This window comes from Enoplosus armatus, chromosome 6 (assembly GCF_043641665.1).
Source record: "Enoplosus armatus isolate fEnoArm2 chromosome 6, fEnoArm2.hap1, whole genome shotgun sequence".
Classification (NCBI taxonomy): domain Eukaryota; kingdom Metazoa; phylum Chordata; class Actinopteri; order Centrarchiformes; family Enoplosidae; genus Enoplosus; species Enoplosus armatus.
This window is the reverse complement of record NC_092185.1, coordinates 19,047,324-19,075,204: the sequence shown is the minus strand read 5'-3', so window position 1 is coordinate 19,075,204 and position 27,881 is coordinate 19,047,324. Positions and strand designations below refer to the sequence as shown.

General features: G+C 42.1%; 1 protein-coding gene across 1 annotated transcript in view; it reads right to left on the bottom strand.

The window, feature by feature from the left end:
- The window catches only part of LOC139286668 (neural-cadherin-like), a 76,893-nt gene that overhangs the window by 27,082 nt on the left and 21,930 nt on the right, over positions 1-27,881 (bottom strand). Inside the window, exons 2-17 of the mRNA XM_070907556.1 lie at positions 26,715-26,912; positions 22,417-22,642; positions 21,345-21,549; positions 20,072-20,183; positions 17,010-17,259; positions 14,149-14,291; positions 12,465-12,637; positions 10,671-10,839; positions 9,878-10,048; positions 9,386-9,558; positions 6,748-6,915; positions 5,381-5,630; positions 4,714-4,841; positions 4,161-4,347; positions 1,972-2,115; positions 224-507 (exon numbers count right to left, since the gene is read on the bottom strand). Coding sequence (XP_070763657.1) covers positions 224-507; positions 1,972-2,115; positions 4,161-4,347; positions 4,714-4,841; positions 5,381-5,630; positions 6,748-6,915; positions 9,386-9,558; positions 9,878-10,048; positions 10,671-10,839; positions 12,465-12,637; positions 14,149-14,291; positions 17,010-17,259; positions 20,072-20,183; positions 21,345-21,549; positions 22,417-22,642; positions 26,715-26,912 — 2,981 coding nt within the window. The remainder of the gene's footprint in view (positions 1-223; positions 508-1,971; positions 2,116-4,160; positions 4,348-4,713; positions 4,842-5,380; positions 5,631-6,747; positions 6,916-9,385; positions 9,559-9,877; positions 10,049-10,670; positions 10,840-12,464; positions 12,638-14,148; positions 14,292-17,009; positions 17,260-20,071; positions 20,184-21,344; positions 21,550-22,416; positions 22,643-26,714; positions 26,913-27,881) is intronic.

Sequence of the window (27,881 nt, the reverse complement as noted above, 5' to 3'; positions counted from 1 at the left end):
TCAAACTACGGTAGTATATGAAGAATAAAAGACAGTAGATACATGAAATAACATGTTACATTAAGAAATTGTAAGCAACACCATCACATACAGCTACTCTGTACTGAAGCTGTTGATTTAAAAAAAGAGCGCTCTGAAGATAATTACAGGCCTATGGTTTAAGGTAATTACTGACAAAACTGCAGTGTAAAACCTCTGAGAAGTAATCATCTCAGCCTCTCACCTGGAGCACAAACACAGGTGACCCATCAAGCTCCTCTGTGACAGATCCATAGTACTCATTCATGGAGAACACGGGTGCCTCGTCGTTCTTATTAACCACAGTAACCACCAAAGCCGCGTAGTCTTCCCACTTCCCGTCGGAGGCGAGGACAAGTAGTTTGTATCTCTTCTGCTGCTCATAGTCCAGCGGCTGTGCAATAAAGATTGTCCCCACCTCTGGCTCGATGTCAAAAACACCACCTTTGTTGCCAGATGTAATCTGGTAGCGCAGCTTGGCATTGGCTCCTGTGGCAGTAATTACAAAACGCATGATTGGAAATGTGAAATCGCTGTCCTGATTCTGCAAATAAACAGTTTTATAATAAGGTCACTGAAATCTAAAGGTAAAACTTAATTGCAGCAACATTTTAAGAGGGTAGTAGACTTTACAGCAGGTTGCTGCTAGCGTCATTATTCCTTAAATCTCTGCATGCTGAATATTTCAGTATTGTCCTTTCTGTTTAAGCAGAAGCACTATAACTCTAGCAATAGAATTGCGTAACCACAAGGGTATTACACCTCATTTCCTCCGAAACCTGAGCATTAGTAGGTTTTCATGTATCCCTTTCTTGTTTTGATTGCTTAATTAAATGGAAACGTTGTACCTCGTCTCCTCGGCTTTAATCAGATACTAATTAAAAAAGACTGCAGAAAAAAGTAAAAGGGAGCATGAGAGTAAAAAGCAGCATACAGTAATGTACTCTGATAGTGCCCTCTAGGGAATGATTTTGAGGCCTGAGAGAGGGTGGGGGGAAGTAGTTTTGTAAAGAGGAAGTCAATATCTGAACTTATCTACTGTGTCTCCATGGAGACCATCCAGACTAACGGTTTAACATTGGAATAGATAAAATAATCTCCTGGAATGAACAGTCTTCGCTTTCAATCATCCTGTTGGGTTAAAGTAGCTACAATCCCATGTAAATACACTAATCTGTAACTATTAACACAAACCTAGCTGACAAAGTGCTCCGTGCCTCCCACAGGGCTCTGGCAGGCTTACAGCAGCCAAGCCCAGGGTGGAGTTTTTAAACAAGACAGATTGAGCGTAGCCTCTCAGACACAAGTGCAACAGTATTGCAACTTTAATGTTGGGGGTTGGTGTTATTCCACAGCTATTCATCATTAGTGCTGCAGCCTGGCCTAAGCTGCACCCCCGCTCACCATAAATACTTGATTAACGGACCTAAACATGCCTGATAAAGGGATCTTAGGCTACTGCTGTACGGAGGATGAGCAACTGCTTTATTGGTTAAATCCCGCCCACCTACTGTGTGGGAGCGTGTCACTCTTTTTGGAACATATGTGCTACAGTGCATTACCCAGCACTCAAATGACTACTGCTAAATCTAGCACACTGCATGATTTCAGCAGCATGATTTGCGCAGAGCTCAGGCCAGATTGGGAAAGACTGCCCACGGGATCACTTAATGCATACTGCTACAAATGCAGGCCATCTTGCAAAAAGGTGCCTACTTGGCACACAACTCACTGCTGGAAAACTGACTGATAGAGTGCCAAAATATTTCAGTTATTTCAAGAAAGCGAAGTCTGGGGAAACATAACGGAAGCAATCTAGAAAGTTTCAAAGTGTCTAACAAAAAACTTCTATATTGGTTCTGGTTGGCTAACTTCTTTAACCTTTATTTCTGGGAAGTGGCATCAGTAAAATCTCCCTGGGACCTCCTCAGTCTGCTGCCTCATCAAGCATACCTTCATCCCCGTCATTAGCACTAACAGTGACAACAGCCAGGCCCACATCTGCATTCTCGTCGACACCGACTTCATACAGTCGCTGAGCAAAGACTGGTTTGTTGTCGTTGACGTCGCTGATGAAAACCCTCACATACGCTGTGTCTGCAAGAATGACAGAATGGCAGAAGATTAAGCGACACAGCGCACAGACACACACACACACACACTTCGCTAAACACTGTACGTGTGTCTTCTCCCTCCATCTGTTTATTGATTCTACAATTCATTGTCACTGTTTAGTGGGGAAGAGGCACTTAACCCGACGTAATGTGCCTCATTGACATGGAAATCAGAAAAAACATTATTCACAAAGATGTGCTATAAATTACATGAATTATTCATTTTGTCAAGAGTTTATTGTTTAAACAGGGTTAACTGTTTTCAACAGAAAGAATAACAGTAATGGGGCTAAACCTCCTCAACAAGCTGCTTTTTTGCAGAGAGTAGATAAAGAACCTCTCTGCTGGGAAGGTTAAATATTTATAAGATGACAAGTGTTTGTGTCTTATCTGTGCCCTCCTCATTACACTGTTTATTTCTTTAGTTAGAAAGAGTAAATTATCTGCTCACAGAACACACGGGTGACATGTTAATTTGGAGCTGCTGCAGTAAGAGATGATGGTGGTGAAAGGTGGCTCTATTTTCTAGGCTTGTTTTTTACATTTCCCTCCTCCCCTTGGTGTATCCCAGTGTTGACGCAGTGAGACAGGTAATGTTTGCAGAGGAGATGAGCCCTTCAGGATGTGGGAGATTTGTAGCGCAAGACACAGCTAAGGCTCATTGCAAATGCTAAGCAGCCCTGGCAACTCTAGAGAGAAGGCTTTGCTGCTCCAAAACATCACCCTTTACCCCTAATACCTCCTTCACAAACATTTGCAAAAGACCCACTTCTGAATACAAACGTCGTACTACGTCACTCTAGATACAGGCTGAGGTTTTATGACTGCCAGAATGTCACAAAGGGAACATGGTAAACAAACGCAGTCCGCACTGGTTAAATATTGAACAGCCAAAATTAAAGAGAAGAGAAATAAAAAGGGTTTGTAACAAAAAAGACAGTGCCAAGAAATCTCTGAGCTATTTTCACATGGAAGAGAGTGAGGCTGTCTGGTCATGGCAGTGGAATAAATCAAATTCAGATTCATTTTTCAAAGTCAATCCCAGGGTGTAAATGAATGTATTGTCATGCCAATGCAGTCTGTTTAAAACACAGTACACAGAGGAAGAACTCCTCATAGATGAGTTTTCAGTTTTGCCCTGTGGGCTTACAGGGAAAGAAAAATGCTGCTTTTTATGAATGGGAGATTGCACCGGGCCAGAGGTCACTTCAAAGTTAACTCTGCTAACTCAAATACTTATAGTCTTTTTGAATGTAACAACCATGAAAAACATCAACTAAAAACGATAAAGATACACTATTACGAATGAATTAACTGTCACTAACTTATTACTTGCATAATAATGACCCTAGCGTCATGGGAAGTATGCTTGTTCACTTTTTTTGTTAGATGAGAAAGTTGATACTACTCTCATGTCTGTGAGGTAAATACGAAACTACTACGTTAGCTTAGTTTAGCATTCGCATAGCTAAAGCTCGCAAACTTTCAGAGAGACTGAAAATAGGGGAAACAGCTGGCCTGGCTCCTCTGTCCAAAGGTAACAAAATCTGCCTACCAGCACCTCTAAAGCTCATTAATTAACACATATTATATCTTCTTTGTCTAAAAGACAAGTTGTGGTTTTAAAGGTGGGGGGGGGGGGGTTATGTGCTGGATTATTTTTTGGCCGGTAACAGGTTTTTGTACGGATGGAACAAACAAAATATGACGTGTTCATTTGTGAGCTTTGGAGGAGATGCCTCTCTTTGTTACCTTTGAACAGAACCAGGCTTAGCTGTTTCCCCATGTTTCCTGTCTTTGTGCTAAGCTAAGCTAACTGGCTGCTGGTGGTAGCTTCATATTTACCATACAAATATGAGAGTGTTGTCAATCACCTCCTCTAACTCTTTTGAATGAAAACGAATGATTTATTTCCTAAAAAGTCTAACTATTCCTTTAAAGACATGAAGCAAAATGAGAAAATTTGAGGAGTTTTATAGTGGATGAAAAAAGTCCGATGTCAATATTAAAATCCTCATAATTCCTAACCTGAGTTGGGCTGCTTGTTCTTGCCAGGTCGCGCTGACTCCTGGCCATCTTCTGACTGAACTTCCAGCAAATAGGAGCTGCGGGCCTCACGATCAAACACCGCTTCTGTGTAGATGATCCCAAGTTTCGGGTCTACGCGGAACAGATGGTGGTCGCCACTGCTGTCACTCAGCAGAGAGTAAGTGATCTGTGGAGCACAGAGAACTTGAAAATTACGTTCCAGTATTCTTTCAAGCAATAAACCTGCAGAAATAGCAGAAAGTAGAGGCTTTGTAGCTGAAAATGTCAGGAAGTCTCTATCATACTTCTCATTACTTGCAAAACCAGATCGATACTCTATCCCACTGATATTGTCACCGTCAGTCACACAGTGGCGATGGCACAGTTCCCAACATCACCTCGACAACACTTGTACAAAAGCTTCCTCACTAGAGGGATTGTGGTGTGATGTTACAGAATGTTCCTTTGAGTGTTACATGGATGGTTTAGCAAGGGAAAAAGTCTGGAAAGGTTTGTAGTTATGCAACATGAACACAAATAGATAACCACAAACCTCTCCATTAAGACCCAGGTCCTTGTCATGGGCAGACACTTGGAGAACCAAAGTCCCTATCTGGGCCCCTTCTGTTACTGAGGCCTCATAGATGGAAGAAGTGAAGAACGGCACGTTGTCATTGACATCTGAGGAGAGAAGAGAGATTTAATTTAGTTAATTTTACAATGTGTTAATTTCCAGATAGTAATTAGGTAATAAATTCTCCAGCATCTAAAGCTGTAACCTGTGCAACACTATTTACTGTAGCTGCTGACTTGAACATTGTGGATGCTGGATTTCTCCTCCTGCACATGAACTCAACATGATACTTAATGGCTAAAAGATAATCAAATGACCAACTGATCCTTTGGCCAAGGGCAATATGTTTGTAAAACCACAGATAAATAGTTTTGAGTCTGACATATATTATATACAGTAAATTATTTATATGTATTTTTTTTGTTGGCATCTTGCAAGTTATTAAATCTTTTATTATCTTTTCAACCCACACATTTTGACAGCTAATTTCATTACCCAGCAGTTAATTATCACGCACTACATGTATTTGCTATATGTAAATATCATAAAACTGAAAATTGTAAAAGACACAATTACCATCTGAACATGCAGTCGAAGAATATTTATAAAATGTAGAAATTGAAAGTGAGAAAAGTACAAATCACACCTGTAATATTAACATAAACTGTAGTGAAAGCTGCGAGAGGCACAGCGGCCACGTTCTGCGCTCGAACCCGGAGAGAGAAAAACGGTGTGGTCTCGTAGTCCAGCGGCTCGGACACCAGAATGGATGCAGAGCCATCTTCGCGGTTGGGGGAGAGGTAGAAACGAACTGGCATGTTGGTTTCGGGGACCATCCCATCCTCCAAGTTATAGGTCACCCTTGGGTCACCCAGCTGAGAGGTCGCCTTGATTGTCTGAATAGGATGAGAAGTTAGATCATGATTTTGATTGGCTGAAAGCCTGGATCTCAGGCTATGTTAAAGTTAGGGAAGACTGATGCAAAAAAAGCAGAAATCTGCTCTCCAGTTTTAAGCTCATGTGGCTGACTGACTCAATCTGTATGAAGTCATAGATGTACAGTCACATCCCAGTCAACTCTCTTGCTTTAAAGGATCAGTTCAACATTTTGGAAACTTATGTGCTTTCTTGCAGAGAGTGAGATGAGAAGATTGATACCTCTCCACGAGATGCCAGATGATGGTTAGCTTAGCTTAGCATAAAGACTCAGCAGGGCTAGCTAGCTCCGAATGTAACAAAACAAATCGGTCCACCATAGACAGCAACATGCTAATTAGTACACTTTAGAGGTGCTAGTAGTGCACATGTTTTTAATTTTGGACAGGCAAGCTGTTTACGCCTGCTTCCAGCCTTTAAGCTAGGTATGCTAATCATCTCTTGGCTCTAGCTTCATGCTTAATACTCAACTGCTCTGAGCTGCTAACTCACTAAAAAGAAGGTTATTATTCTGGGCTTAAAGGAAGTCTGAAAGAAGCACAGGTTATGTCAAATTTTGGTTACAATCATTGTGATGATTGATTATCGGAGTAAGAAACAGAGTTGGAGGAGAGTCAAACCTGTTGTCTGAGTCCTGAAATAACTTCTTATCTCAAAGTGAATCCCCTTGTGAAGACCTTGATAAAAAAAAAGATTGTGTGCTATCCATATTGACAGCTATATATTTTTCACATCAAAGGAGACATTTTGAATGGATTTAATTAGCCTGGAGTGATGAAACTTGCTTAGCACATGCAATCCCATGTCAGCTTTCTCCTACAGCATCAAACTAAAACACGTATACACATTTTCCAGCGCACTGACAAGCTTTCAAAGGTGTATTTTGAGCACAAAGAGAACACATTGTGTGAATAACGTTCAGACTGTCCACTAATCCATTGGAGAAAGCAAACAAACACTCAGCTGATTCAATCACAGCAAAGACACCCAAAACGGCAAGATATAGAGAAACCAGCTTAACAACATGTGTCCTAATATAGACAGTGTACCTGCAATCAAAGTTACATGCGCACGTACCACTATGGGCGTGTCTCTGGCTGTGTTTTCAGGGATGACGACACTGTAGCTCTCCTTCTCCCACTGCGGAGGCTGGTTCTTCACGTTGGTGATGGTGACCGCCAGCTCCACAGAAGTGCTTTGGTTTCCCCCGTCAGTCGCTATGATGTCCCGAGTGATGTAGGTTCTCTGTGGTCAACAGTAACAGTTCAGTCACTAAAATCACCATGGCCTTTAGAGCTGAAACAATTAGTTGATTACATAGCATATTGACATCACAAATAGTCTATTGACAGGAAATTAATGAGCATCTCATACTAATGTATTGAAGTGTGGTATGGGTGTCAAATAATTTCAAATGATACCCAGCCCAACCCAGTTCCTGCCTGAGCCTAGGCTTGTTGTATGAACTCCATTGAGGAAATCATTTAATTAGGCTAAGAACAACAGAGGCAGCAGTGTGAGCCTTACAAAAATTTATTGAGCTATAATTCAGGTTGCAAAAAATGCTCCTCTTCTTTTGTTATTGTGCTATAATTGAACCACTAGGAAATAAGGGGGTAAACTTGATCAAGGAACTGTATTTCATCAATGTGGACACTGCAGGGGAAGCTGAAAATTGGTCATTAGAGTATCTGATTCTGTTTATCTAAATTAGACAATGTGTAACATTGCAACATTACGCTCACAGTGAAGTGAGGAAGAGTGAAGAAAAACCCCTCCAAAGGGCCTCTTTTTGCCCACACAAGGCACTTTTATTTTATTCTAACCTCTCACAGCAAGAAATAATGCAAGTCACAGTTAAACCACTTTGTTAATGAAAAACGGCTCAAATAAGAATTCAATTGTTAAGATGTAAAGTTTCCACCATCAGCTGCATTATTCTATCAATGCAAATTGTGGCCTGGCGACTCTATTATTGTGCTGCAGTAGCCAGATAAAAAGAAATCTCACTTAACTTCAGAATTACATTTTCTATTTCGGGGACAATCCAATTAGTATTTGTGAACAAGTACAACTCTCTTCCAAAGCTTGACACCAGAGAACAAAGATTGTAATCTGCAATGTCCAATGTGGACCCAGCAGCTGCTGCTTTTACAATAAATGAATGACTGACTGCCTTTGTGGTAACATCCAACCAAGGTTTAAAATGAAATTTTCAGTAATAGTGTGAGATCTGAACCAGAAAATATTCATAAAATATTCCCGATACGGTCACAGCAACCTTTCCCATCTACTCCACTTATTTTTCTGTGGAGTAAAGCATGTTGACACTGCATGAGGCTCTGGCTGGACTGTCTTAGGACATAAGAATAATGGCTGTTATTCAATAGCCTATCTCCACTGAAAGGTTGCAAGTCAATTAGGACTGAACACCTATTCAGTGTAGTCCGAAACTGTGATGAGAAAATCAAAATGGACCAATATCTACGAACAGAGACATTCAACATTTAATGAAGTGCTTTTATAATCGTAGTTACAGCACATAGATGGCGGGATGATTCAAATAGCCTCTGAAACCACTCTGAAATATGCAACAGCTTTGTTCAGCGAGGTTTTGGGCTTAACACATTAAATTTTGCATGAAGTCAGTGGCAAAATTGCCAGAGACTTCTAACACCAGTGTGCTAAAAAGTATGCTAAATAATGAACGGCTCTATAGTGCTATAGCAAGTTTCTAGCCAAAGAACAACTCTTTCTTTTCAATAAGTGAAAGAGGAAAACAGGAAGAAGAGCGCTGATAGGCAACGGAAAACATGAAGACCTACAACACCTCTATCAAAAATGTAAAAAAAACTGTTACATCATTGACACTCTGACACAGTAAATCACTTAAAGTACATCACTTAGTTTTAGTTCAATCTTTATGTCAAACACCAGCATTTATTTAACTAAAATAATTCACCTTTTAAAGAGAGAACAGTTCAATCTATTTTAAAGGAAATTATCTTTGTAGCAATTTCCCCAAGCATATGGCGAAGCGTTTTAGTTTTTCAGAAGTTGTTAACATCGGGGTAACCTGTGCTTTGTTAAGTTAAATCACATGAATAATCTTCCAGCCTCTAAATTGTTTCAGTTAATAGCCTCAAAATACACGACTCGTCTAAAGCTGCTGCGGTCTCTTTATCAAAGTCTCAGATGATGAATCAAAACAAGAAAGCCTTGAATCCATTATACCAAAGCCAGAGTATTTAAGACGGACTTTGTGTCTTTGTAATAATTAAAACCTGTGCCATTCATTTGCAGATAGTCTGTCTTTTTTTGACAGCTAACTGCGAGTTAGCAGGTTTTAATGCATATTTAAAGGGTAGTCTTTAGTAACAGTGCAATAAACCAAACTGCAGTTATCAAATATAACCACAGGAATCCCAAGCTGTTAAATCTATTTTCAATCATTTGTTTAGCCTGAATTAGTCTTCTTTCTCTGTGGTCTTTCCACATGCAGCACCTCTGGGAGTACACATACCCCAGATTGGGAGTAGCAGACAGAAGCACTTTGAGGTGGCTTATTCATTAAGTTTGTTGACACAGACCCACAGGCCGCCATGTGATCCAGACTGTGTGTGTGTGTGTGTGTGTGTGTGTGTGTGTGTGTGTGTGTGTGTGTGTGTGTGTGTGTGCTGGCTGACAGGAAGGCTGCTAATAACTGCTGACTGACCTGTGATATGGGCTGGTTAACGTAGACCCATCCAGTGACAAGGTTGACCCGCAGGTACTCAGGCTGCTCCAGGGACATGGAGTAAGTGATAGCCGCATTAGTGCCAAAGTCGTCATCGTGAGCCGCCACGCGAAGGAAACTGGTACCGACCAAAGTGTCTTCTCTCAGAAAGTCTACAGAGGGTAGAAATGATGCGTGTGCATCAAAGAGTACAAATTTATTGAGGCTGAGAGCAAAGCATGGTAAAGGTCAAGCATGAGGGATGTTAGGGACATTGGTTATTAAGCAAAAATGGATCAGGTTTAGGTCGTTTTTACGTGTATTTCCAATGTTCACACAGATGTGCAATTCATCAAGCAGGGGAATGAATAAATGCATTTATTTATTTATGAATAATACAATAAAACCCAATCTAGATGCATATTTACTGCATTCACGCTCATATTTGTATTACACTTGTACCAGCATGTATAATTTGTATCCAACACTTACACTCATAGCGCAAATTCTCAAACTTGGGGCTATTATCATTCTGGTCCAGTATTTGGACGGTGAGTTGACAGATGCCGATGAGCGGCTCCTCTGCCCAATCGGTGGCCGTTACTGTAATTGAATACTCTCTCTGCCGCTCCCTGTCGAACCGCCTGGCTGTCACAATCACTCCTGTAAACACAGAACAAAACAACCGACCCCCGCCAAACATGCACACATGAATACATATATAATCATCCATCCATTCAGCAATTCTCCAATTCACCCAGCTAGGCACGCATTCATCCATCCATCAATCCATCTAAGCATCCATCCGTCTATCTATCCATCTAAATCATCCACCCAATCAAAAAAGCAAGTAAACAATTACACTTTTTTTTTTTCCGCAGCAAGTCGAGCATTCCTTTCAAGTGCAGTGACTTTCTTATTAAATCTTGAGATGAAGTAAATAAGACAGAAGCCTTAAAGAAAATGACGCGTTGACTCCACGTGTTAGGACTTCAGAACAGCTTCTCAGTTTGTCTTTCCCTTCATTACGTAGAATCTTTTTCATTCAGTCACACCGAGCCAGACCTGATTAAATGAAATCATGATTGACAGGTATTGGCATTTGACTTATCTACTTGAGAGCAGCAATGTGAATTATGTGAATGTTTCCTCTCCTCTCAGATCACAGTTGAACTTGAATGACCGGTAAAGATGTCAAAATGCAGCACTGTCTATCTACAGTAAACTCTGTGCTCTGTGTCTAATTGAGACTTATTCTAGCGCAGACAATCCGTGACCGCTCTACCTGTGTCTGGATGAATTCTGAAGGCAGGCATGGCGCTGTCTCTGTGCATTAAGCCATATTTGACTTTTCCATTTGCTCCCTCATCTGCATCCACAGCATGCACTTGCAACACAAAAGTCCCCGTTGGCTGGTTCTCCAGCACTGAAGCCTGCTCACGATATTGCTGGCACTGAGATAGAGAGAGGGAAGAGAGAGGGGGACAGAAGGAGAGACACACAAAAACAAGAAACAATTCTCATGTATGAGACTGTATTGTCAGAACATGTTACATTAATGCGAATACAGGGATCAAAGAAAATAAAGCAATTAAGTAGAAGGTTGCTGCGCACACACAGGGAGGTACTGTGCTTGAAACACAATATAGAAGTTATAGATGCAGTAGCCCATGTCTATGGAAATGAAAACACTTGATTTCTTTTGAAGAGCCAGCAGTGCTTTGTCTTTGCCAGGATTTCAATCCATTTCCCCCAATGAACATATGCCCCAGATAAAGAGCTGCTCTCTGGAGTCTTTCTCTTTTGTAATCAGATATAAATGCTAGCTACTCTTTCAACAGAATGACCATGAAACAAGAAAAACAATAGGCAAAGAGTAGCGAGAGCGAGACAAACGGAGGAAGATGGATCAAAGGAGGTGAGCGAGCGATTGACGGAAGAATGATGCAAGGGTTCATGGGACGCGATGGCACAGGCAGTATGGCCTGTAGGTAGCTGTTCCTAAAAATCACATAATATCAAACATAAGGTCATGCTAGCCCAGATGGTTCTGAGGTGGAACTTGATATTTAAACACATCAAGTTGCCAAGACTTTCAGCCCACCCGAGAGGAGTATGTCTTCTGCCGAAGTTCAAGTCATTCCTAATTGGGGGGGAAGTTAATTAAACAGGTATAGTATATTGTGATGATATTGCAGTTTTTTTCATAAATTAATTGAAATCCCAATGGAGCGCCTAAAGATAGAGTGGGTGTGCAGGCTAATCAGAACTCTTGGGAAAACAGAGCGGAGAGAGACGGAGGCCAGGGAATGAATGCCAGGGCAAGAAATAAGAGCTGGAGAGTGGGATGAGGAGAGGGAGGAAGGAGTGATAGACAGAGGAATAAGTGAAGTGCACTGAGAGGATGAGACAGACAGACAGATGAGAGAAAAATCTAACAATATCGTATAAGCACATTCTTAGATTTGAGGCAAAACAAGTGAATGTCAGGTTGGCAGAGATAACAACAAACAAAACAATAGCCTACTTTAAAGGAATAGTTAGACACGATTATTTGCTTTCATGCTGAGAGTTAGATGAGAAGATTGATACCGCTCTCATGTTTGCACAGTAAATATGTAAAAAAAAAGAAAATGCATAAAGACTGAAAACAGGGGGAAACAGCAAGCCTGGCTCTCCCCAAAGGTAACAAAATCCGGCTGTCACTTCCTGGAGGCGCTGATGGTTGCCTGGCAACTGGTCCCGGCCAAGAAATAGTACGGCACATAACGCTTACACTTTGGTTTGGTAATTGGTGAGTTCTAGAGGTGCTGGTAAGCGTTACCTTTTGACAGAGTCAGGCCAGCTGTTTCCTTCGGTTTCCAATCTTTATGCTAAGCTAAGCTAACCAGCTGCTGACAGTAGTTTCATATGTACCATACAGACATGAGAGTGGTGTCAATCTTCTCATCTAACTTAAGAAACATAATTCCAAAAAGTTGCACTATTCCCTTACAACCAACTGAAATTACAACCTGTCTTCTCATAATTTTGGCCATTCTGACTAAACCTGAATTATGAATGAGAAAAACATCCTCACCTCCTCAAACACAGGTTTGTTGTTGTTCACATCATCAACTCCTACGATGACACGTGCGGTGGAGGAGAGAGGGTGTGGCCCGCCTGACGCATTGTCATCTGTGGCCGTTACATTCAGGACATACTCCAGGCCTTGAAGCTTGGGCAGGGGAGTGGAGCGGAGACGGATCAACCCTACAAAGACCACAGACCCATTCAATTACACATCATAAAACGCGGCCCCTCCGAACACAGTAAGTACAAGCATTCCATAAGTCATTAAGCAGGATGTTATTGTCACTGTGGCCTTGCATGGTGAGGGACGTGCTATCAATAAAAAACACAGCAAAAAATGCTTACTGCGTGTTGTTGTTCTAGAAATCGTGAGCGAGATAGTGAATAGTAGAAATTCACCTCAGAAATGTAAAAAATCTGATATGCAGACTAAATCCAAAACCAATTTCACAGTGGTGATTTTGTCGCATTTCTAATCTAATAATTGTGTGCTCTCCTCTAAAGATGCCCATCCAGCTCAAGCACTGCAAAAACATAAAGTAGTAAGTGACTCGGGTTAGAAGTTAACCATGCTCAGCAGATGCCTATTAGCTGTTCCTCTCTCCCCCTTTGTCTGTTTTCATGTAACAGTCAAGATAAAAGGTGGGATAAAAGGATGCAGCATCTGAGTCAACATCTTTCTCGTCAACAGTAACGCAAAAACATCAGAGGTTGCAGGACGAACAAGCAGCCTGTGATGTGGGGGAAACTCATTGAAGTGAGAGCATCGGGAGGCTTTTTATTCTCTTGTTGTGTTCCTATTCATCTCTTTCAATGCTCTTGATTAAAGACAACACAGCATGCTGATACACACAGATGCGAGTGCCCGACTTTCCTCTCTTCCAAATTACTTGGGATCCTGGCTGCCCACAGAGCAGAGAAGCGTCCTCGCTTCTAATGACAATGCGTGACGTTGACAGCACTGCACCACTACATTAAAATAAGTGAACTGTGGGATGTACACGGTAATTCTCCCGGCTTAAATGTCAACCTTGTTTACAAATGCGACCTGAGCTCCAGCAGCTATTCAATGAGCCAGCACTCTTCGTACACATACAGTAAGTGGGAAGCTGTATAGTGGTTTTCCTGCACCCAAAGGATATCAGCCTTAGCATTTTTTTGCATTTTTTTTTACGCAGAAAGGGTGGGAAGGAATATAAAAAGATGACACAAAAGGAAGAGGAGCTGGCAGAGCGCAGCCTGGAGATTGTGAGCTTTGATAGAGCAGTTGTTGTGAAATTGAATTGAAAGGGTTGGGTGACAAATGTCACAGCGATTGCCACTGGTTTCGGATCAAAGGGTAAATAAAAAAGATAAACTGTACAGGCACCAATGCTAGAAAGCTCAGAAACATGGGGTACAATCCTCTCTGTACCTGCAAAAAGAAAGACCAAGTGTGGAAATTTCCCAAATAATGTCATCGTTTATATTTATGACCCCAATAATAGAAAGAGCGGCACTCGTATTGAAATTACAGCTTTTAATATCAACTTTCAATATCGCTCCGCATTGACTTTGAAAGTAGAGGGCGTTCATTGCACACCACTGCAGCAGGAACGTATTAGAGAAAATGGAATGTGTGATTTGACGGAAAGCCTGTCAATTAAAGCGAGGGCTGCAAATGTGAGGCCGGATAAATTAAGAAGTATCACCTTTCTGGCTGTCAATGACAAAGTTTCCTTCCTCGTTGCCTGCTGTTATGGAGTAGATTATACCATCACCATCTGGGTCTTTGGCCAGTACTGTGGCGACAAGGGTGTTGGGGCCCGCGTCCTCGGAAACAAACGTTCGATATCTGCAAAGAGGAACTCAAGTTTAACAAGTGCAGGAATACAAACGCGGAAGTCGATGATAGAAACGCACACAGGCAGGAGACACAAATCATTTACAGTCCGAGGCATCAGCAGGCTGATTTGACTTATGGTTGTGGCTTTTGCTTGTCACTATGATTTAACCTATCCTCTTAGCCGGCCAGACCAGAGACAAATGATAATGTCTACTGGGATGTTGAAGTCATTGAACAAATGGTGCTTGCACATACCCAGCCCACTGTGGGCCATTTGATCCAATGCCTTTTAAAATGTCAACAGTGATTTGCTTGCTCTGTGGTGCTGGGCAGCGAGATGCCCAGCGAGACACCGGAGACTGATATACCACTGTGGTACAAAGCACGATGGGGTGGAGATGAACTGCGTGACTTGGAGGACGTGCCACGGTGATGAAGAGAAATGGTAAACAGTGCAAGGAAGGCAAGAGAGGAGCAGGTGACAAAAAAAAGAAGGCTGCCACTGAAATGACAGGTAAATGATATGTGGGAGTGAGAGAGAGGAAGGCTGATAGACAGAGAGGAGCAGGATATAAGAGGGGGCGGCGTTCTCACGGAGTTTGAGTTGATTCGTCAGCAGAAGTCATCCCCTGTGAGACTTTGTGCTGTATCCTCTTCTCATATGTGTGTGTGTGTGTGTGTGTGTGTGTGTGTGCGTGTTGGGGGGGGGGGGGTGTCTGTAGTGAGAAGTCAGAGGTGATTGATGGTTTACAGAAGAACGCTGATGGGTGATTCATCTCCGCCAGCCGCGGTAGTCTCCGTGGCAACATGAGTGACCTGTAATCTGTCACCCGGCTCAGAGGCCACCTCTCCGCAGCTCTGGCGAGATGAGACACATACACTCCCTCGGCTTTTCTTCCTGAACCATCTCCCTATATCTCACTGAGCTGTGAAGTTGTACTCAAACAGAGTTAAGTCTGCCCGCCCGCCTGCTGGCCAGCTCGCCTGGCTATTTGCATTTTTTGTAGGCTCTCTGCCTGTCCCGTCCCTCACCTCAGCCACTTTTAGCCTCTCTACAACTCATTCAGCTGAGAGGACACGCCAGGAAACATTAGCCTGTCCACTCACATGTCTGATTCGAAGATTAATTTCATCATAAACATCATAGCATCCATCAGTCTACCTCTACATGCCTGTCTTTGTGCTCTTCCCAGCCACTCTGTCCTCTTCTGCCCTCACAGCACTTATCAACATCTCAGTAAGCCACAGCATGATGAAGCACCCAACACACCCTACCTGGCAAAATGCCTGCATTTCCAACTATCTGTCTGCTGGTCTGGCAAGAGTATCTGTCTGACTGCCGACAGGCTTCTCTGTTTATCTGCATATCTGACTGGCTGTCTCCTGTCTGCTCACCGTGTATGTTTTGGTATTCTCTTCTTGCTTGCCCTGCAACCATGTTTCAGTGTGTTTTTCTCCTCAGTTTTATGTTTGTCTGCCTACATCTCCACCTCTCTGCCCGCCTGTTTGTTTGGCTCTGTGTCTAGCCACCCACCGAGACTGACACCTGACAACACAACAAGAGCGAGAGAACAGAGGTCTGCAACAGTCTTCTGTGAAGGTCATTGAAACATGACTGACAGGACAAGCGGCTTACTCGTTTGGGGGAATAAATGCAGCGGAGCCACAGTGACAGTTGCTGCCCACCCACTCACACAGCTTTGCCAAAAAGGCGGTTGAGGACACACTGGATTGCATCCGAATGTCAGTTTACTGCATACCTTTGGAGAAAACCTAAAATAAACCCCAGTGAAAGCCAAGTTAATGCTCGATTTTACTAGAATATTAAATAAGAGAAATTTTTAGCAAACCTCAAGAACACGCTGCGAAAGTAACAATGTCAGACTGTGTTTGTGGTTAATGTGTGAGAAGTGAGTAACAGATTGCTTTGATGCCAGATGGCTGTGATTAACACACCAAATAAAATATATTGAGTTTGTCTTACCGGTCGTGGTTTTACTACAGCACTGTTGACACAAGTTGGCCGCTATTCATGGCAGGACTCCCAGCATCAAATATTATTGCGACGAATAGCCTGAAGGAAGGCAGGTCTGTGATGTGTAATGTGACGACCCACATATCTGTGATGCAACTACCTTGTGTTGCTCAAAGAGCTAAGCTTCGACATAATGAAATGTGATCAGCTTGTGGATCAGAGCCAGGAGTCAGGACATTATTTAAACTTGTTCATCTTGGTGACAAACTTTGATCTTTGTGGCTAAGCTCTGGCCATGATTAAGACTCAAATTTTTGCTTTTATGATTTGGGCTACAGTAACAATCTTATATAGCATAACAAGTGTACTTTGAGCATGGTGAAAAGTGCCTTGCAAATAAACGTGTTATTGTTTTATCTGAAGCAACACTTGCATACACAAGGACACACTCTTTGTAATAGCTTATTGATCTACTCATAGCACTTGTGTGCCTTGCACTTCTTCATTCCAATATATAGTCCTCGAGATGCTACATTCTGAGTCCTCAATAAGTATATATATCAGTTTCCTCTTAAAGTTCACATCTTGGTCATGATTTTATTGTTGTTTGGTGTGAGGCAAAAGGCAGAAAGACAGAATAAATGGCGTATGACTATGGCCAAATTTAACAGGAAAAATGATGAAGGAAATGGTGGTTTATGGAAGGAAAGGACAGGTATTTTGTAGATGTATGCAAGTATAAAGCTGCTCACACAGGCTGGGAGAATTCAGGAGCCTCGTCGTTGATGTTTGCCATCCTCACACGGACAGTGGCAGTGCCAGAGTGAGGCTCGTCCCCACTGTCCATCGCCATCACCACAAATTCGTACAGATGGTTAGGCCTCTCATAGTCCAGCCGGTCAGCGGGGAAAACGGTCCCATGGGGTGAGATGCTGAAGTCTGGGCTCAGGGTGTAATAGGTGAGCTCGGCGTTTAACCCCGAGTCACAGTCCGTGGCCAACACTGGCGGGAGGGAAGACATCGCACAAGGACCATCAATTTACAATTAATCAAAATGAGCTGATGAGATGGCATCAGCTGATGAATATGTTGACATCTGTGTAGATCATTATCTCTTTATGGCCTTGCTAAACATGTAATAGATCATAAGCTCTGACAGCTACAATTACCAGCACACAAAGTGCACTGTGCCCCTCCAGAATTACAACCATCATTTGCAAAAGTGAGCTTGAAGACAGCAAAAAGAACCCAATGAAATGAACTATTTGCATTTTCTGCTGCAGAGAGCGTTTGGAAATGATTTAATTCTGAGGTAATTACATAGAAAAACTATAGATTTGTTTCTAATGTGATTATATTTTTTTCCCCAAATATTGACATCCTCGGTTGCAAAGCTAATTTAAGTCTAAGTTTGTTGTTTGGTGAATTTCACTTAAACTCACTGTTTCATACACAGCCCCTCTAGCTCATAAAACTTGCATACTGCACACTCTTTTGATGTGTTTATTTCTTCTGTGTCAAGCATCAACACTAGCAGTCTGTGCATCTCAGTGCTTCATTCTCCTTCCATCTCTATGTCTTGTGATATAGTGGCAAGACAGGCAATTTACTATACATTCTTTGTATACTCTGAATAATGTGACTAATTCATTAAATGTCAAAAAATTGAAGTAGTCAATTTCCCTAAACCTCACTACCACTAGTGCTTCACAGCTTTAACCAAAGATTATTTATATCATCTATAACATCAACCTCAGTTGAAGTGATAGCGTCATTGTAAAGTATTAGTTTGTGTCTTTTCCCAGTAGAATGCAAGCTGACGGGAGTAATGTAATAAAGTAATGGGGATTTCACTTCCTTGTTGCCTCTAAATGTCAACATTTCATAAGTTAGCTGTGCAGTCCACCAGATTAAGAAATGAACAAATTGTCTCTCTTTTTTCAGATTTTCATTTCCCTTGATCTGAATTGTTGGGGCATTCTGGGATTCTGTCAGGGGCAGTTTTAGTGAACTATAAAGTCATACATTTTCATGGTGTATCGGCTGCAGTCTATTAATAGCATATCGATCTAACTTTCTCATTGGCAGCTCTGTCAGAAAACTCCTCGTCTTCACTGTCTCTACCTTTGATGCCTCCACTGCTGAGTTCTTCCTACCATACTGGTTGTTTTATTTTTTGTTGACGCATTGGTTTGTATTGGGTGCCATTTTCTCCTACTGCTGGCTCTGCAGTGCCAACAATTTCTACCGCTCCAGGCTGTGTATTTGAATGTTTTCAGATTAAATTTGTTCCATTTTTCTCACCCAGAATCCACTAGAAACAATCACAGAGCCAGTGATTCCCACGAGTCACCTATGGTAGCCCACGGGGGACAGAGATCCCACAGGCGCAAAAACATTTGACAAGAAAAAGATGAAATTTAAAGAGAATACTCCTTAATAATGGGGCATTTCTTGTATTTAATGTGCTTTTTCTGAACTTAAGCTATTTTTGCCTTGAGCCCCTTAAGTATGACGCCGGGGTCACACAGCCTACCTGAGCAGCGCATGTGTTGCTTTTCATTTCGGCTCCCATGTTAAAGGTCCCATATTGTAGAAAGTAGATTTCCATGTCTTGTTTGATTATACAGCAGGTCTAGGTGCTGTATAAAAAACTGTGAAAGTATCAAAACGCTCAGTCCACAGAGAAATGCACACAGCCCGTATTCGGAAACTGTGCCTTTAAACAAGCCGTCGGGACTTCTGTACGGTTGTGATGTCACAACTATTCAGTCAACGCACTCAGCCACGCCCCCAGCAGGTCATCTGATCCAGGCACAGCACGCCAACCAAGTACAGGGACGCTCATCTACCCGCTCAGTCTGTATAAGTTATTCGACCACTCTGCACAGGATGACTCTTCAAGTTTTTGGAGGTTGTTAAGTTTGTCTAAAACGGCTTGTTTCAGACAGACGGTGAAATGAGGGGCTGCATAAAGGACCAGTATAAGATAAATAAGGACTTTTTTGAACTGTGAATCATGCAAAGCTACTCTAGTGGAATCCCAGAATAAAAATAGAGAGCTGAAATGAGCAAAATATGGAACCTTTAACAGGTTGGAGCAGCCACACTGCCGACCTCCACCTGAGCCACGCTGATAATACACAAACGCATATTCAAGGCTGTACCTAAATTGATCTCAAAGGTACAGTATCTTAAAACACCTAAATCTCGTGAGTGCAATCAGAAGTGTAATTCTTTCAAGCAGCAAACAACAAAAAGTGCCAGTGACGGTGGTTTTTAGGATCAAAGGTGATCACACATTATGAAACAACTAAATCCAATTAAAAGATAAAGTACAGTACATTTCTGCCCTTCCCTCAGCACAGTATGTTTCTTCATTGGTGTGTATTTTTACAAACATTTCCACTCAAGTTAAGCAGTGGGGATGGCAATACATACGCCTTCTGCCTCATAATTGATAATTATAAGGTAGACTCATGCAGTAACAGATAAATTGACATGCCATTATTCATACAGTACATAATAAATCAAAACAAATGTATGGCGTCTTTGTAGCAGCAAGTTTAGTTAAGTATAATTGAGATTATGATCACAGATCTGAAAGATCTATTAGTTTCTGTCAGTATGCAAAAACAGAAGCATTACGGGTCTAGAAGCCGAAACAATGACTCGAGGTCTGAATTACAGCTTTGGGTTCCTCCCAAAATACATCTGTTGTTTTCCTGTAGAAAAAGTGACTTTTAGAATAGTTTCTCTCTCCACTTCAAAAAGAAACAGATGGATGTGAAATATGGGGTCAGAGGAGTCTCACCCTGCAGCAGGGATGTTGCCGTGGTTACAGTCTCGGGGACTCCATCCACACTGTAGATGGATTGGAGGAACTCTGGGACACAATCATTCTCATCCGTTATCAACACCTGAACCTGATTAGTGCCAGTGTGACGGGATAAGAAGAGAGGAAAGGAGAAGAGAGGAGAGGGGAGGAGAGGAGAGACAACAGACAAAATCAGAGTAGAAGAATACAAAATTAGCCTCTCTTTTAATAACCCTCAAATCCAGGAGACAACCATAAGAAATTCTCTGTACAGGAAGCCTGACCCCAAAACTTAATCTAAATTGCATTTTATAGTTTCTCAAGTTGCCAGTTGAACGCATCCTTTATCTTCCACTTCATGATTTTCCTGAGTCGAAAATAGAAATGTTCTGAGCATGTGTGTGTTTTCGACAAAGGCCCTCAGCCGCCCTCCGCCCTACAAGCTCCCTGTCACCACTGTGTGTAAAGTGTGAAGTGACAGCTGAGTAATAGTCCTGAAATAGCTGGGATAGGTTTTCCCAGTCTCCATCTCCTACTCCACAACATGCAGCTGAGCAGAAAGAGATTTTGCCTGCTAAATCTGTGGTACGAAGTGAGTGCCTGACATGATAATTGGGTAACAAAATCTTTGAATTAATAATTTAAATGATACTGAATTCATGAATAGTTTATCTAGAAATATTCGTTTGTGGATGAAGTTTGGGGAAATTTGAGTTCTCATGCCAAGTGCCTCAGAGTGTGTTCTATATTTCACACTGTTCACCTCCGGATCACACTCTCAACAGAAAGCACTTACTGAGACACAAAAACAAAAGGGTGAAACAAACCGCAGAAAGAAAAAAAAATCCCCGGTTGGCCCCCGGTCCACTTGTTAACATTTCAGAACCATTCAGCCATGCCATTCCTGTAGACAGCCACAAACTCTGCTGCTTCTCCTCTGTGGTTATCGCCAAGTAGTGTTGATGTCAATAGGTCAGCGCTGAGATCAGATCACTACCATTAATGCAGCTTTGTCAGCTGATACGAGCCACAAAACATTTAGGTGAAAACTGGTCTGTCTGAGAGCTTTGTCCAGTGGGACGGCACGAAATGTCAGCGACAAAGCAGATCTTTTATTTCAGTTTAATTCAGCAGTGAGAGTATATATTGCGTGACAGATGCAACAGTAAAACATCACAGTGGGCCTCAGCTTTGGGCTTAGTTGACCTGAGTGTGTAAACTCTTATGTGACTCATGTTTGCTGCCTTTATCACTCTCTTATTAAACTAACCTCTGTGGCGGTGCTGAGGCTGCCGGGCTCCTCGCTGGCTCGCACCATCAGCAGGTAGCGTCGCTGGTCACTCTCATAATCCAGTGTCCTGGTCAGACTGATCTCCCCCGTTTCCTGCCGCATGCTGAAAAGGCTACTGGGATTGATCAGCAGGCTGTAGCTGATTGGCTGCTTTTGGAAGGAAATGGCAAACACCACCAGGAAGCTGCCGGACAAAGAGAAAGTGATTCAAAGAAAAGGAGAAGCAGTCTGTATGATTCGATTTCAGTTGCACACATGTTGAATTAAAATCGAAAATCCTCTTTTCCTACATCAGCACTGCGCTGCACTGAAATCAATTACTGTATGGCCCATTGACTATGTGCGATAAACAGTCAATCAGTACTTGTCAGTCCTGTGTAATAATGTGATACTATTATGCAGATATCAGAGTTTGCGTTCCCCTAATGGTGTGGGATGATGATATGTTAATTCATGGTTGAGTGCGCTGGTGTGACCAAATTAATATTCATCAACGTAGGTCTTAACAGGTAGCGTTTGGAAATCGACACCAGAGACGCGTGTCTTAATGCATGTCTGCATTAGTTATTGTAGGACTTGACATATGCATGCATTTCAGTTTGAATTGTTAGAAATGAAGCTTATCATGAAGTGATGTACATGTAAAACTGTCCTTGTGTAAGTGAATCTGTGAATCAGTACGCTTTCATGCATGAAATCATCCTAGTATTTGGCTATTTACGGATATGAGGTAACCTGACGATACAAGTTTTAATATTGTTCTTCTCCATATTGTATTCTTCAGGATCAGGCAATTACACCTATTGAGGCAACAAAAGAAAAAAATCTGACAGAAGAGTGTTATGTGATAACCACATGGGAATAGACCACATCTGAATAATAACTGCTTAACGACAAGAAAAGACTTCAAAAAGATATTACATTACTGTCATTTGTACAGAAAAGGCCAAATACTGTCACAAAAGAAAAAATACATATCATGATGTTTTGCCTGTATCACATAGCCCTGATTCCCTGTTTATGTATGTGTGAGTGAGTGTTAAATACTCACGGCTGTCCTTCAGGCGTATTCTCTGGTATGGAAATGGCGTAGCTAGCATTGGTGAACTGCGGCGCTCTAGCTCCTGCCACCACAGAGAGCATGGCAGGGGCACTGCGGCTGCCCAGGCCATCAAGAGCCACCACGCTTAACAAGTACTCTCTGTCCCGATGAAGCACCAGCCCTGTGGTCACCACCTGGCCTGTCTTCTTGTCCACTGCAAAGCAGCCGTCACCGCCTACAGGGAAATACAATGACTTTTTCTTTTCTCGCTCTGGATCCAAACCAATACAATACTGCTGGCTTGAATACTAACTCAGAAATGTTAATCAAATAGCGGTTTGAAATAGGTGATTCTATCTTGCTGGGTTTGCTCAGTTAAGGCCCACAAGACACACAATTTACTTTCTTAAAATGTGAATTTATGTTCAAATTACCATTTAAATTCATTCTGTGCGATTCATTTATTTATCAAAACATCTTAATAGTATAAACATATAAATAAACCATCAAACTCACAAACAAATAAAATGTTCTGTTTGGAACCACAAAGCCACATTTCTTGCTTTGATACTTAGATCAATGTTTACCATGATCTTATCACTCCAACATGGGCTGTACTTTGACATAACACCCAATGGATTAAGATATTTAAAGAGAATAAGTGCCTCAGCACAACACAGTGCCATGCTCCACCTGACACAAGTGATGGTAGGACTAGTCGTCGTTCATTTACAGATCGTAGTGAATGAGAACCTGAATGAGGGAGTTCAGGTAGGTGGGTGATGCATTAGTGGCCACTCTATAGGCGAGCATTAGTGACCTGAAGTTAATGCGAGCAGCAACTGGGAGCTGGAGGAGAGTAATAAAAAAGGGAGTGACATATTCTGATAATAAACTGATACATTTTAAGGTCATACTTTTACAGAAAGCACTCTTTGATGAAATTTACTTTTTTTGCACGAACGACCACATTGGTACTTTCTTACATATGTACTGGGAATGTCCTGATGTTGCAGGGTTTTGGACACAAGGATCTTCCACTCATTTACTTTACATAGAAATATCTTGTTGCCCCAAATTATTACCATTGAATGATGATTCTTCCTGGTCATTATCAACCAAACAATTTGCTGGTTTGACTGCAATAAAAATGTTAGCTGTGCGATGGAAACCGCCACATTCTCTTCACCATATATATATATATATATATATATCACCAATGGCTATATTTTTTTCATTATATACTTCAAATGAAAATATCAATAAGAAGAATGCATGGGACAAAGCAATATACTGTCAATGAATAAAAATAGGGGGCACACTGTATATAAGTATGTTCACATCAATCACAACGCCTTGATTTCCTGCAGACTTTGTTGGAGAGAGTGAGGTGGAGTTGATCTGGATACTAATGTGCTAAATCGAAGGAATGGCTGGGATCATCAGGAGTTCAGTCGTAGAGAGACTGAGTTGAAGGTGACGTTCCGAGGACAAGATATCATTGAGGCATGCTGAGGGAAGGAAGGACGGATAGAGCTCAGTATCATCAGTACAGCAATGGGAAGAAAAACCATGTGAGCGGATAATTGGACCAAGGGAGGTGGTGAAGGGAAGGGGACCAAGCACCAATCCTTGTGGTACCCCAGTAGACAGGAAGTGATGTCTGGAGTCTTTTCCTTGCCATGACACTTTGAACAATCACCCTGTGAGGTAGGACTCAAACCAGAGTAGCACTGTACCCGAGATACCTGGTTTGGATAGGGTGGGCAGGAAGGATGGGCAGGACGAAGGCTTTAAGATCAAAAAGGTCAAAGGTCGCAGACAGTTACTATCACTGACAGCAGTGGAGTTTCAATGGGAATTTCAGCCTTGCTGCTCAGTAGCTTGTTCCAAAACTTTGAAAACCAATTACACCGCTGCTGATGTTTTGTGATTGTAGATCTGTAATAAAAAAGCTCTTGAGTACAAAAAACATGCTCCTCTTGTACTTGAGGCAATGTACTGTACCTGAAGGTACTCTGTGGAGTTTTTGTGCATACAATCTAACTAAACACAGACGCGTAATATCCATGTTTTATGCAGATGACATCCTGCCATCCATTAACATAATGCTACTAAAATTTCAGTTGTTCAGTCTTATAACTATCTGGGAATTTGGTTAGATTGCAGTCTTACTTTTACAAAAAACATCATGTGGAGCAACTGGCACAGAATCTGAAGATACAGACAAACACAGGCTTCTTATATCAAAAAGCAGGTTTTTCTCTTGACAACATTGTGCAAACTACCATCATGTCTGTGTTTGTCTATGGAGGCATGCTGTACTCTCATGCTGCCTATTCCACCTTAAAACAACTTGATGAGGTTTACCACTGTGCCCCACGTTTCATTCACTCATTTCACAGGAGACAAATATTGCACTCATCAGTGTGCACTATATTAAAAAGTAGGGTGGTCCTCGCTAGCAACAGGAAAAGAACTACACACTATTATTCTTTTAATAAATGTCTCATACTGTGTCTCCTATCACACCTATTCTCAAATTTAAAACTACAGTTGAGAGTATGTGCTTGTGCATGACTGGCTGTGTTTTGTTGTGTGTCTTATCTCTGTTCTACTTGTGCTGTACTCTGTAGGTCTCTCTTGCAAAAGAGATCTTGATCTCAATGACCAAGATTGAGACTACCTGATTGAATAAAGGTTAGATAAATATTTTGGAACCTACATTGTTTACATTCATGTTTGGTAGCTAGCAGACTTCTATTCACGGTTACTTCTTCTTTTTCTTTTCTTCACCATCAACTGTCAGTGGAATAGCCTGAAACTATCATCAGGAATGTGTGTTACATCCGTTGCATGCTTGTCCACGGCCATGAGGTTGCACACACACACGCGCATGCACATAGAAATATTGCTCAATAGCACAACTAGTGGTTAAAACCCCACAGGGAACCTCTAAAGGACAGCGATATACTATATTTTTCTTATTTCTAACAAATCCCATGAAAAGACCTACAGTAACAATGTGTTAGTTCATCTCTCAATACTTTCTGACTTTCCCTGCCTGTCTGTCGCTATCTGTGGATACACAGACAATACTTGTTAGTAGTCAGGATCAATTCTTTGTTGTTTTGGAGTCTTTTCACAGGATTAGTTGGTAATATGAAAAGCAATTATTCTGCGTAGTGAATAGTGTGTACTACACTATTTCGCAGACTGACAGTTGGTGGCAGTAAGGCACTAACACATATAACGATGTGCCAAACGCAGTGAGGAAGACGACTGCTAGCAAGCAAACATGGATGTTAACAATGTATTTAAATATTAAATACTTAAGGATATGTGTATCCTCATGGATACACACAGTGCGTTTCTGAATGTAAACATAACTTTTGTTTGTTTACAAGAAAACTCCACAGGGCACCTTTAAATAAAAGATCTACTTTTTCCACTACTGTTCATTATGAAAAAATGGGGTCAGACAGACTGACCACACTCATCGAAAGGCCAGCCACTCTCATCCTCTTGAGGTCTTAAAAGTTAAGCACAGGATAAGAGGGTCAAATAAATACATGTGACTTTTTGAAATTGGGTCTAGATTAGTTTGAAGGTTAACACACAAGCACAAGCACCTCACTGCTTTCAAGAGTTCTTAGCTTGGTCAGACCATGGTTACCTTGTGGTAATTGTGGTTTCACATCAGATAGCAGTGCAATGGACTAATGTGAGTCAGAGGGAAGTCAGTCGTGTTTTGTAAAGCCCCACTGGCAAGATTAACACATCCCCCCCATCTCTGACATGCCAACAAACCTCTATCCCCAAACCCACCAGGGGGTCTACTACTCTGGCAGACTTCCAACAGCTCCCTGTGTGCGCTTGTGTGCGTGAGTGCATGCTTGTGTGATTCTGTGTGTGTATGAAACAGAGAGAAGCAGACAGATACACAAGAGTGCATGATAAGTGCATAAACAAATGTGTGAAGGCCTCTGGCTGTGTGTGTGATTATGTGTGTGTGTGTGTGGGGGGGGGGTTTAGAGAGGAGGGAAGAGATACAAAGGCAGAGAGAGACAGGGTGACAGAGAGACAGAGAAACTAATGGACACCTAAAGAGTGTATGAGTGCATGAATGAATGTGTGAACGCCTGTGGCTGTCTGTCTGAGCGACTGTGCTGGTGCCTGACTAGTTGTATTTATTTCCAAGGCTTTATGGCCTGTCAACCTATTTTAACAACAATACAGCCTATTCTAATACCACTTTCGTCCTATACATCTTGTGTGTGTGTGTGGGTGTGTGAAAAGCAACTTACCATCCGACAAAAAGTATTCCACCTCTCCGCTTTTGCCCTCATCCCCATCATGAGCCTGGAGCTGGTAGACAAACGTTCCCGCAGGGGCCTCGGGGGACACTACAGCCAGGTAAGGGTACGGCTTCATATTCCACTCAGGGACGTTGTCATTGACATCGGTGATCTTCAGCTTCACCTTGTTCAGGTACCAGTCTGGGCCTGGGGGATAGTGCAGAGATAGTGACGGAGCTGTGGTTACTGAAAGTGACAGCTGTCATGTAACTGTGTATGTGGAGGGGAGACAAGCAGCCAAGGGAATCCAAAGCACCGACATGCAGCGAGTCAACTGAGGGTACAGGCATGTGAGATATAAATCCTCTCTAGTAGATGGCAAAACATAATGCTGCAGGATTAGAATTCATCTCAGTGATTCTTGTATCTGCAATGTGGAACTGATCCCAATACAGTCTCGATTCAGCTCAGAGTTTTGGTCAAAGTCAATTACTACACTATCTTTACCATGGCAATTTACCCACTATCTTTCCACTTCCTTTTGCTTGGCCATAGCTGCTGGGTTTGGGTGATTGTTGTAAGTGGATGTCAGGAGGGCTGTTTGGGCCCATGGTGGAGGTTGGTGGATGTGACGTCATCCATCCATTCTCCATCAGAGCTCCCATCCAGGCATCCAGACACAGGTTCCCATGGGAGAGAGACTCAGCCACAGTCCCATCTACCAAGTCTGTGTAAAGCTACCTTGATCTTCCCACAGGGGCCTAGGGATGATGCCTCATGGCTGCAGGCATTTTGTCGCCTGCACACTGCCTCACTAGAGTGAATAAGAAGATTCCAGGAATCCAATTACCAACTCGCTCACCCTGAGACGGGGCAGACAGCAAGAGTGCACGGCAGCGCCTAAGGAGAAGCGGTGTACAACTGCGTTGCAGTCTCTCTGACAGAAGCGTAGCGTGCTTTTCGCTGGAACTGATAGTAGGTCGTTATCCACATTAAATACAATGACACAATCTGGAAACAATATGCACAAAAAACTCCTGACACTGTCACAGGCCCGATCTAGGGCACTTTTTGTGTAGAATCTATTCCTGCAAAGTGGAGCAAGCCACAGAATTGTGAGCTAAGACGCTATTTCCACAAATATTGGCTGTGATCTTGTGTCAACGTGGCATGAAG